This window comes from Antedon mediterranea, chromosome 8 (assembly GCF_964355755.1).
Source record: "Antedon mediterranea chromosome 8, ecAntMedi1.1, whole genome shotgun sequence".
Lineage (NCBI taxonomy): Eukaryota > Metazoa > Echinodermata > Crinoidea > Comatulida > Antedonidae > Antedon > Antedon mediterranea.
Genome location: NC_092677.1, coordinates 2638285 through 2649744, shown reverse-complemented (window position 1 = coordinate 2649744; position 11460 = coordinate 2638285). Strand labels below are relative to the sequence as shown.

At 37.1% G+C, this 11460-nt stretch overlaps 2 protein-coding genes across 3 annotated transcripts; both read left to right on the top strand.

Moving 5' to 3' along the window:
* The first annotated feature begins 119 nt into the window (after positions 1-119).
* On the top strand, positions 120-7376 carry LOC140056225 (probable alpha-ketoglutarate-dependent hypophosphite dioxygenase). 2 transcript variants are annotated; one of them, XR_011846743.1, is made up of 10 exons: positions 120-172; positions 697-756; positions 2154-2291; positions 3517-3666; positions 3946-4049; positions 5150-5269; positions 5568-5634; positions 5871-5983; positions 6170-6267; positions 6412-6458. XR_011846743.1 is itself a non-coding variant. In XM_072101520.1 (10 exons), exons 1-10 carry the CDS (start codon positions 170-172, stop codon positions 6475-6477), a joined length of 924 nt encoding a protein of 307 aa, XP_071957621.1. In that variant the 5' UTR covers positions 120-169; the 3' UTR covers positions 6478-7376. The 2 variants fall into 2 exon arrangements, 1 of the variants encoding a protein (XP_071957621.1); XM_072101520.1 differs by having other exon boundaries at positions 6165-6267; positions 6412-7376.
* Positions 7377-8633: 1257 nt separating this feature from the next.
* Positions 8634-11391, top strand: LOC140056372 (transcription termination factor 4, mitochondrial-like). Its single transcript, XM_072101731.1, has 3 exons — positions 8634-8736; positions 9983-10748; positions 10894-11391. Exons 2-3 carry the CDS (start codon positions 9998-10000, stop codon positions 11265-11267), a joined length of 1125 nt encoding a protein of 374 aa, XP_071957832.1. The 5' UTR covers positions 8634-8736; positions 9983-9997; the 3' UTR covers positions 11268-11391.
* The last annotated feature ends 69 nt before the right edge of the window (positions 11392-11460 follow it).

Genomic DNA, 11460 nt, shown 5'->3' with positions numbered 1-11460 from the left:
CAAAATTAATTTTATAGCTCCACGAATGTATTAAAAAACACGTTGGTTTGTTTACAAAAACTTGTAGGTCACCTGACTACTGTAGTAAAAACTAATCAAGCGTGAAAATCACGTGATTACACAACAACAACATAACCTTGAGCTTCACACAGCAAAGTGAAAAGGGAGTATGGTAAGTAAAGTAGTATTGCTAATAAAAATCGTTTATATTCGTATAAAAAATGTAATGGGTAAATTTATAAATACATAACATGTTTATTAGAAAGCATGGATCAGTATATATATGCATGCTGCTTGTCATTATTGCCATTCATATACAGTATTAAACATCAATTGTCAAAAATTTGTAAATTTGTCGGCCTGTGTGTAGTACTAAGTACTAGATATAGTAGACTGCTGCTGGTGATAGATGGAATGTCGGTCGCATTTATCTTTCTAACTAGCCTCCTCAATCTGGGCCTACTGTTGACCTAGCCAGGCTGCCTAGAGGTAGATCCAGGCCAGTATTATACATTAATTAATATTAGTTATAATAGGATAGTGCATTTATATATTAATTATTATATTTAGAATAGCTTTAACCTAGTTTTATTTACCAGAAAGAGACGCCTAAGGCTTAGCTAAACTAGTTATTTAGTGGCACTCCTCACATTATTATTAGAAGACATTTCATCATTTACAAATTTATTTTTTCAGGCACCCACCACGAAGGACTGGAGTACAGTTGAAAAACCAAGTGGAGGGTTGTTTGCCAAGGTATGTAGGCTATATCTTGCCATGCGCAGAAATTCACTTTCCATATAGTTCAACATTTTAGTTCAACATTTATTTAGAAACAGTTTAAGAAATAAAAGCAGCATACATTAATTACAATAACTTAAAATGGTACATTAAATAAGAACTGTTTCTAGGATCAGAAAAAGAAGTAAAAGAACTGGTCAAATACCAACCCCTATTAACAAAATAAAACAAAAAGCAACTGCATGACAAATCATTAGCTACTGGTAGATCTATAAATTATAATCCTAAACAAATTCATAAATGTTTTAGATATTTCAAACAAATAAAAAATCTAATTACTAGTTTCTTTTATCAACATTCATCCATCAATCAAATTAAATTAATCCATGACCACTCCCCATCCCACCACCCCCTACCACCATCCCCTACCACCATCCCCTACCACCATCCCCTACCACCATCCCCTACCACCATCCCCTACCACCATCCCCTACCACCATCCCCTACCACCATCCCCTACCACCATCCCCTACCACCATCCCCTACCACCATCCCCTACCACCATCCCCTACCACCATCCCCTACCACCATCCCCTACCACCATCCCCTACCACCATCCCCTACCACCATCCCCTACCACCATCCCCTACCACCATCCCCTACCACCATCCCCTACCACCATCCCCTACCACCATCCCCTACCACCATCCCCTACCACCATCCCCTACCACCATCCCCTACCACCATCCCCTACCACCACCCCCTACCACCACCCCCTACCACCACCCCCTACCACCATCCCCTACCACCATCCCCTACCACCATCCCCTACCACCATCCCCTACCACCATCCCCTACCACCACCCCCTACCACCATCCCCTACCACCATCCCCTACCACCATCCCCTACCACCATCCCCTACCACCATCCCCTACCACCATCCCCTACCACCATCCCCTACCACCATCCCCTACCACCATCCCCTACCACCATCCCCTACCACCATCCCCTACCACCATCCCCTACCACCATCCCCTACCACCATCCCCTACCACCATCCCCTACCACCATCCCCTACCACCATCCCCTACCACCATCCCCTACCACCATCCCCTACCACCATCCCCTACCACCATCCCCTACCACCATCCCCTACCACCATCCCCTACCACCATCCCCTACCACCATCCCCTACCACCATCCCCTACCACCATCCCCTACCACCATCCCCTACCACCATCCCCTACCACCATCCCCTACCACCATCCCCTACCACCATCCCCTACCACCATCCCCTACCACCATCCCCTACCACCATCCCCTACCACCATCCCCTACCACCATCCCCTACCACCACTTCGTAGTTCATTATAATTTATGTAACAATAAGGTGTAACACTTTGTTTCATAGGACACATCGAATTGGGATGATTTCCAACTGCCAGAAGATCGTGTCAAGGAATTCTGGGAGAAGGGATATTTGACGAACGTACCTGTACTTACTTCCGAACAGTGCGACCAGATACTTACAGTCTACCAACAATTAGCGGTTGGTGTTAATTGATTTTGATTAATAGATTGATTTCATTATTTATATTGATTGTGGTTGTGGTGATAGCTTGTTGATGTTGATACCTTGGTAATGGCTGTAGTGATATGATAACTGGTAATAGGGAGTGTTCAATTTGTGAGCACCGATGACCCAACTTAAGTCAGGTCAATCGATGTGTCATCGGTCATCGCTAGGAACTAGAAACCATCAAACCTGTGTCGAGGAGGAGCGAGGAAACACCAGTATCCCCCTGCATGCACACAATGAATTAACATGACATTGTTGGTTGTTGGTCTTGCAAATTGAATGATATGTTGTGATAGTAATGATATTGTAAGTGTCCTTAACAGGGTGTCCCCTGAATAGAGGTACAGCAACTCTCTAAGAAACCGGAAACTCTCCCAAAACCATACTTTTCTTGAAGTCCAAAGGTCCCAAACTAATTTTTACCATTAAAAACATTTTCTGAATACCAGACTTAACAGAAAGACAGACATATTAGGTCAGCCCAAAGGTGTCCGGTATTTGGAGAGTTGAATGTATCCCAAATGAGAGGTTTCATTTACATTTTCTTTAATTATTTAATTTTGTAATTCAGTATGATTCATTTATGATGTTTGGATTTATTTTTTTTTCATTTCATATTTCCCACAATTCATTGTTTGCATTTTAGAAGCAAATGGTAAGTAGTTAATTAATTTTTAAGTTTGAAAAAGTAAAATAAATAATGATAATAATTTGAGTATTCATGAGGCGATATTTACCAAAAAGTTCTTTAAAAAGATTATGTTTGCTTTTCCAGCGTGCTGCAGTAGTTTGATAAATCTAATATTATACGGTAGCTGAATTTAACTAAGCAATGCAATGTTAAACATTAAATCAGAGTGCCACTGGACTTGAACCCATGCCTCCTGGTTTTAAAAACCACCAGACCACCCATCATCATGTAGTCACAGTTTTTACAATGTAGTTCACTTCAGCTATTAGTCACAAGATCTTCTTCCACAACATGACATAACAATGTAATCAATTTTATTACATCTTTCAATATTTCAATCTTCTAATGGCATAATAATTCAAAAACTTTATCGTCTACAATTTATGACTTCCATTTATTTCTATTATGTAGGATACAGTTAATTAAGACTATCTCTTGATTGCCTAAGATCAACTAAAAATGAAGATATTAATCAATAATAACTGTAATTTTTTCGTTATTCAGGATGAAAGTGATCAGTTTCCTGGGTACGACCTACTTTATGAATTCCATAGTAACCAAAGCGGTGACCCCGACAATGTTCTCATGCATTGCCTGGGTCATTGGAGGATCAACCAGCTCTTCCATGATTTAGTATTCCTCCCTAATATTGCTGTACGTATGTTTAAACAATTTAATCTTTTGTTTTATCGTTCCCGAATTTGATTTCATTTGCAAATTCAGAAAGAATAATATGGTAATATAAATAAAAGTGACAAATATATTCATTTTCTTTTTTTTTTCACAAATTTTCTTACATTATATTCTTATTTTTGTTAAAGAATTTCCCTGCTGATAACAGCTCAGTACTGTCGACCTAAAATAAAAATAACCTTTTAAATGTAAACATAATACTGGTTGGTAGATATGTGTATTATTTATCTTAAATTTCAGGTTCCAAGCTCAAAACTTCTGAATCCAACGGAAGATAGATCAGTGCGGCTGTGGCACGATCAGCTCTTTGCGAAGCCACCTCACCATGGTGGCGTGGTAGCATGGTAGGTTATTTAGTGGAGCGTAGTTCCCACATATGCAACGTAAGAAAATACCCTTCCAATAACTGTGTTTGCCCTCTTCTGCGTGAGATCAAACCTGCTTGGTTACGCGTCAGTTTCCAAAGACTTTGACCTGTTTCACCTCTCATACTTGACTACGCGCTGTACTATGTTTTTCATGTGTTCTTGCTTTGCGTTGTTGCGTGAAATAACTGATTTGATATTTTCAATGTTTACAGCACTTCATCAGTTCCCACTTGTGATTATGCAGTACAGCACTTTGTGTCGATACATTGTTGCATTGCGTCCTAGTGCGAACCACAACTTAGATAATACTTTTCAGTGGTAGATATCTCATTTACACACTAGACTAGAGAAATAGAAGGCATATAAATTTATGTATTACTGCCTTGATTCATCACCCTCAAAATGTACATACACAAATTACAGAGCAAGACGTGGGTTTGGAAGTTCTAGAAATACTTGTATAAATATTTATTAGAGATTTGTCTAGACGATGTATAGTGTGCTAATGACTCATCTATCATACATTGGTTGTAATTGATTATTTTAACAACATATTTTAACAACATACTACATCAACCCCATTAATATAAGACGGAAATGATATAGAAGACAGAAATATTGAAATAGGTTACAGGTATCAGATGCGAATCCAGGATTTTTTAGATTTCATTTTAGATCACAATATGGGGGGGGGGGGGGGCGCGGTGGGAAGGTGTGGGGAGCACGTCACCCCTGGATCAGCTCCTACTTATTTAAATGTTGCTAATAGTCTACATCAGTTATAAGATATCCTCGTTGAAATTGGTATGTCAATAACTTGATAACTGGATAACTGCATTTAAATAGTGTCTGTATTCTGAATAAATATAGTTAAAGTTAGGTTTAGGTACGGTACGTCATGTGAAATAAAGTATTATTTTTCCTGATTTTTTTTAGCATAACAACATCAACACCATATTCACAACTTGAATTTATTTATTTTTGAAACTAATTTAAATTTAATACTTGTATTACAAATATATGTAGTATAATAGTAGTTGTTGATAATGACATTGCTGTTAACTTTCTGTTTGTAGGCATCAAGACTATTCCTATTGGACAAGAACAAAACCCATGATGCACCTGACAGTACACATAGCCTTGGATGAACAGACTCTTGACAACGGTGCTTTACACTACGTTCCTGGTTCTCACAAGTCAGTTTCAATTTACAATTTTCTCTCTTCAGTAAAAGGTCAAAATTGGGATTGCTTTGAAATTACAGTGAGAGGCAAACAGCTATGAGCGCTCACTGAACTAAGAGCATGAGCAGTCAAATGAAACTACCCAGCGCTGGAGGGCCCCTTATGAGCAGTCAAATGCAACTACCCACCGCTGGAGGCCCCCCTTATGAGCAGTCAAATGCAACTACCCACCGCTGGAGGCCCCCTTAGGAGACCTTTTCCCTCTGCATTATGCCACAGTATTATAGTTTTTTTTATTTTTTTTTTTAAGGTGGCGTAAAGATGGTGAACCGCTGCCTATTACCGATCTCAACTTTAAAGATATGGAGTCTATTCAAGTAAGTCTTTAGAACGTATTTTATATTAGTAAGGAGCTCACGATTTGTGGTGACCTACGACCTACACATTTTGTGTCATTGATATCTGGCATTACTGTGTTGAGAAGTCATGTGATGAACCACATTCCAATGTCTGCATGCGTCAATAACCATGATGTAACTAGTTCCTCGATATGTCATCGTCATGTGTTTTACATCTGTTAATACAACTTTATATAAACTTTTCATGTTTTAAGACTGTGTTAACAGAGGAGGAAAAAGCTTTGTTTAAACCGGTACCATCGCTCCTTAAGAAGGGTGAGGCAAGTTTCCATCATCCTCTTATGGTCCACGGTTCCTATGGCAACAGGTAAAGGAAGTTTTTTCATCACCCATTCATTATTATATTTGAATTTAGTAAATATAATTTTATTTGTAATAATTTTTATTAATTCATATTGCCTAAATTTGATAGAATATAGCTATAAGTATAAATAAAGTAAATGTTTTTCTGTTTTAACCGATTTCTACTTTGTTTTTATAAATTGTAAATCAGAGTTTCCTAGGCGTGCTTGTGTTGTCAACTACGTCGCTGATGGCGTTATTTCGGATTCTAATGATCCTATTCTTCAGAAAACACCAGTTGTGCCTAAGGTAGGACTAACGGACGACACAATGGACTGACAACTGGACTGATGATCAACTGCGACATAATGTTTCTTAATTTATAAAATTAATATCAATCAATTTTATCAATTTGATATTTGTCCATTAAAAATGATTTTTTTTTTCTTTTAGGGTGAAAAGCTATCGGGCCAGTTCTACCCATTAGTCTATGATCCATCATGGGCTACCGCAAAATAATTTGTTGCCAAGGCGATAGATATCATTCTAAGAGTGCTTGATCTACAGTTATTTAAAAAAATTAAAATTAAAAATATTATAGTAAAAATAGTATAAATGACTGATCTTGCCTAAATTTGATTTATTATTGTTGTTTGTTAAAAATAAACAGTAATTTTTTAAAGTATAGGTACAATTCAAAAGAATAATTAGTATGGTGGTGGAACATTGACAGGTCAAGGGTCAACAAGTAGAGAAACTCAGATAACACATATTCAGGCCATTATGACCGTTCTTTATCAATACATACTGCTCTCATCGGCAGATTACAGTTAAAAACCACAATTAATTTTAACATAAATGATCTGTGTAGTAGTGTGTCAATGGAGTTAATAAAAAAAGCTTCAGGTGCCTCTATCCAAGGGAAATAATCTAATATATGCAGATAGTGATAATTAATTAATATATTAAGTCAAATTTATTTATTAATAAATGTATGCCATGACATAATATCTAACAATTGAAAAGGCAACAGGCACAGTGTCAATAGCAGAATGAAAATTTTCCTTGTACACATAAAACAAAGCCTGGACTTTGAGACACAGTATCAATATTTGGACATTGTAAAATTGTTATATTGGAAGCGCTGTCTTGATGTGCAACAACAAGGAATTAAAATCGCCTTCTTTTGTGCAGTACCAACAGATGATAATGCTATGATTTTTTCTTTTTTTAAACTGGGACAATTGAGTATTCCTCATAAGTTACAATATATTCAGCAGATTGTATCCATAATATAAGATTACTTATAAATTATTGTTGGACCAGGTACTTTTGTATTTGTAAACATTTTATTTTGGGTGATTTTAATTTCTGTATTATTCATTCATGGTTAATTAGGGTGCTTTTCTTCTTGTTTTAAAAATAAAGATTATTATTGTATATAATATCCATAATAAACCATTTTATCAAGTAAATACATATTGGAATAAATGTGGTTAATTTATAAAGTTTTCGTTTACGGTGGCCCACAACTGTCACGCACACTATATAAATCATATTCACACAATTAAAGAAGGAATCACACAATTAAAGAAGAAATCACACAATTAAAGAAAGAATCGCATATAAACAAAAGAAAGCATGAAAATATAAAACGAAATGCAATTAAAGAAGAGCTAAGCACAATTAAAGAAGTCCACACAACAAATTCGAAAGCTCCTCGCACAATTAAAGAAGTTCGCAACAAAATCAAAAGCTCCTCGCACAATTAAAGAAGTCCGCAACAAATTCGAAAGTACCTTGCACAATTAAAGAAGTTCGCAACAAATTCGAAAGCTCCTCGCACAATTAAAGAAGTCCGCAACAAATTCGAAAGTACCTCGCACAATTAAAGTACAGTAGTCCGTATGGAACGCCATCGCTGCCTCCGGAAGCAAACTTTAATTCAGAAATGCAGAAAAGAGCCGAATAAAAAGGGCCGAATTAAAAAGAGCCGAACGTAATGGTAAATGGTCCGAATAAAAAAGAGCCGAATGCTGAAAGAGCCGAACGTAATGGTAAATGGGCCAAATAGAAATGCGCCGAATGCTGAAAGAGCCGAACGTAATGGTAAATGGGCCGACTAGAAATGCGCCAAATGGTAAAAGAGCCGAACGTAATGGTAAAAGAGCCAAATAGAATTAAATTTTGCTGCCGGGGGCAGCGATGGCGTTCCATATGGACTACTGTACTTTAATTGTGCGAGATACTTTCGAATTTGTTGCGGACTTCTTTAATTGTGCGAGGAGCTTTCGAATTTGTTGCGGACTTCTTTAATTGTGCGAGGAGCTTTCGAATTTGTTGCGGACTTCTTTAATAATTGTGCGAGGAGCTTTCGAATTTGTTGTGCGGACTTCTTTAATTGTGCTTAGCTCTTCTTTAATTGCGCGTTTCTTCTTTATTTGTGCATTTCGTTTTATATTTTCATGCTTTCTTTTGTTTATATGCGATTTCTTCTTTAATTGTGTGATTCCTTCTTTAATTGTGTAATTCCTTCTTTAATTGTGTGATTCTGTGTTATAGTGTGCGTGACAGTTGTGGGCCACCGTACAAATGCATGTCAAACGCGTTTTTATAAATTTGAAACGCGTTCGTTACGATGCACACTAATTAAATACCAACACTGTGCAGTAGTTGTTTGCTGCCACCAGTAAACATAAATAAAACGCACATGGAGGTTGGAGCTCCGATGATATTGATAGTCGAGTCTGCTCTGCTGGAAGAATGAATTAGGCCTAGGCTAGTAAAATAAATAATTAATAATTAACATATTTGACTTAGTCTGAGATTAGAGATAGAATAATATGGTCTAGCGTAAAGTAACCTAGGGCTAGGCTAGCTCTAGCTAGATTAGATTCCTAGTAGTAGTACAGTATTAGTAACTACTTATGTATAAGCCTCTCTCACTCAGAGAAAGCCTAGCCTAGTAGACCCCTACTAGCTAATGACTATAGTGAGGCTTATCCCTTTTATTAGCCATATATAGGCTTCCCACCACCAGGCTATGTATACTAGGCCTACTAGCTAAATGAGTACTAGTGCAGTAGTAGGCTTATATAGTCTAGGCTTAGATTAGAGCAGACAGACTTTAATAGGATAGCAAAAAGAAGAAGGCAATTTTAAAAACGCCGTGGTTAGGATTCCGGCACCGGAACTCAACTGCCCAGCGTTAGGGAATCCGACACGCTATTGCGCATGCCCTGAGCGAGGTAATCGGCGACTCTATACTTATCAACAGCAATGGATCATTTCATAGCTGCGCCACATGGCGAACTAGCCTAGATGCCTACTAATATGGGATCCACTAATCTAGGCTAGGGCTACCAGTTAGACGTGACCAGTGGGCCTATAGTATTGATTTTGTAATTAAAAAGTGGTTGCTTCATTCATATATAAACTTCTTATCATTATGAATTATATAATTACATGACTAGTTTTATGATTTTTCATAACGCATTATACTGTACATATACAACATGCAATCACAAGTTGATTTGTTGACGGCAGCCACCGCGTGGATGTGAAAAAACTGTTCGGGAAGTCAGCGTCTCAACACTAAAAACAGCATTACGATTCTTAGATAGATACTGATACTTATTAATATCATAATTATTTTAACGCGTGGCGTAGTCGTATTTTAATTATTAATTCATGTATGGCATAGGCCTAGGCCAAGTTTCATCCATCGCTCTCTCGCTCGCGCAACGATTATCTAGGGTACAGTAAATCTCTATAACACTCCGACTCTCCGTGGTGTGGCACTATTAGTGCAAGCTATAATTCACTTCCCAGAGCTCTGGGCATGCGCAATAGCGTGTCGGATTCCCTAACGGTGGGCAGTTGAGTTCCGGTGCCGGAATCCTAACCACGGCGTTTTAAAAAAATATTAATTTTTAGAATTGTCATCTGTTTTTTGAAAAGAAAAGTGGGCTAGGCCTATAGGAGTATACTGTATATATAAATAATCTTTGTTTTATATTTACAGTTGGTAGACATAGTCATGTTGCTGATGTCACTTGCATTGCGAAGGTCGTCCGTGCCAGCATTACTCATCCTCAGAAACAAATCGCTACAAAGTTTTACAAAACTTGAATATTACACATCAACTTCACTCAACCCTTATTTTCCATTACAAAATTCACTGACATTGTTGAATAAATACAATCCTAAGGTTAAAGTTCAATACAGGTCAGCACACTACAATCCGTCAAACTTGATACTTCACATAAAAAATGATGAAGACGCCAAACAGTTTTGCACGACACTTTGGAACGAGATTCACGCAAAAGTTTCGCCAAAAAACAACATAGGCGAGAAGGCGTCGGAAAACTTAGAAAAACTTATTAAACTTTTTAATGATATTAGTTGTGATACACGCAATATATTTGGGTTTGTTTCCACAAATCCCAGAATTGTTAACTGTAGCTGGGTTAAAATTAATGATGTTGTCACGTTTTTGGATAATCTTGGATTAGGTGGAAACCGTGTACTCCTCGTTCTTAACAATCGCAATATCTGGACAATTGATGTCGCAAGACTTTCTGATAGATCTAGTTTTCTGCGTCGGGTTGGAATACTTGAAGGAAATCTGCAGAGATTGGTGACAAAATGTCCACAAGTTTTGACTTTAAAAAAAGGAAAATTGAGCACAGTTTTGAATTTATTGAAAGATAGCCATTTCACAAGGGAACAGATTACCACAATCATAAATGATTCGCCAAGAATATTTGAGACAAATTTAAAGGAGACAGGTAGGTTTACTGGCATTATTCATTAGCAACGTTACTTCTTTCAATCAACCAAAAATACTTTACATGCTGCTCAATAAAAATTACGAAAAATTATATATTTTTCAAAATGCTTTACACCTTTTTTATGATTTTTTTTTTCCTTTAGAATATCTCTTTCAATATGTCTACTTTCGAATGGGTCTAACAGATCTCAAGCAAATGGTTCAAGCGAAGCTGTTCACTTATTCTGTCGAGCATGTCAGGCAGCGTCATTTATTTTTGTTGCGTCTTGGACTCTACGAGACGCCAAACATTCGGTCAAAGACTTCATCTGTCAACCCCAAACTGCACATTGTAATTGATACTTCGCCGAGTCGTTTTTGTAAGATGTTTAAAGTGACAAGTGATGAGTTTACAATGTTTTGTCAAGAATTGATAAATGAGGAGAGTGATTATTCTAACAATGATTCTACTGATTCTGACAGTGATTATGTGATTGATGAATATGAAAGTGATAATGATAATGTGTATAAAAGATAATGATGTCATCAGATGTAAGTTGTTGATTGGTAGAAAGTTTGAATATGGATCAGATAATTTGACACATCTTCAATTTTCTCCACTAAAGGCATAAAATAATATATCATTTTACAGAAATAAATCATGTGTTATAAAGTACATCGTACTGCTCTACACTATTGAATTGAAGAAATAATTACTCAATGTGTTTTAT

What these genes read in the sequence shown, in the direction of transcription:
- LOC140056372 (XM_072101731.1), top strand. Translation starts at nt 9,998, where the DNA reads ATGTTGCTGATGTCACTTGCATTGCGAAGGTCGTCCGTGCCAGCATTA. An exon ending in GACAAATTTAAAGGAGACAG is followed by an intron (nt 10,749 to 10,893) that starts GTAGGTTTACTG and finishes TTTTTCCTTTAG; the next exon opens with AATATCTCTTTCAATATGTC.
- LOC140056225 (XM_072101520.1), top strand. An exon ending in TACGTTCCTGGTTCTCACAA is followed by an intron (nt 5,270 to 5,567) that starts GTCAGTTTCAAT and finishes TTTTTTTTTAAG; the next exon opens with GTGGCGTAAAGATGGTGAAC. An exon ending in CACGGTTCCTATGGCAACAG is followed by an intron (nt 5,984 to 6,164) that starts GTAAAGGAAGTT and finishes TATAAATTGTAA; the next exon opens with ATCAGAGTTTCCTAGGCGTG.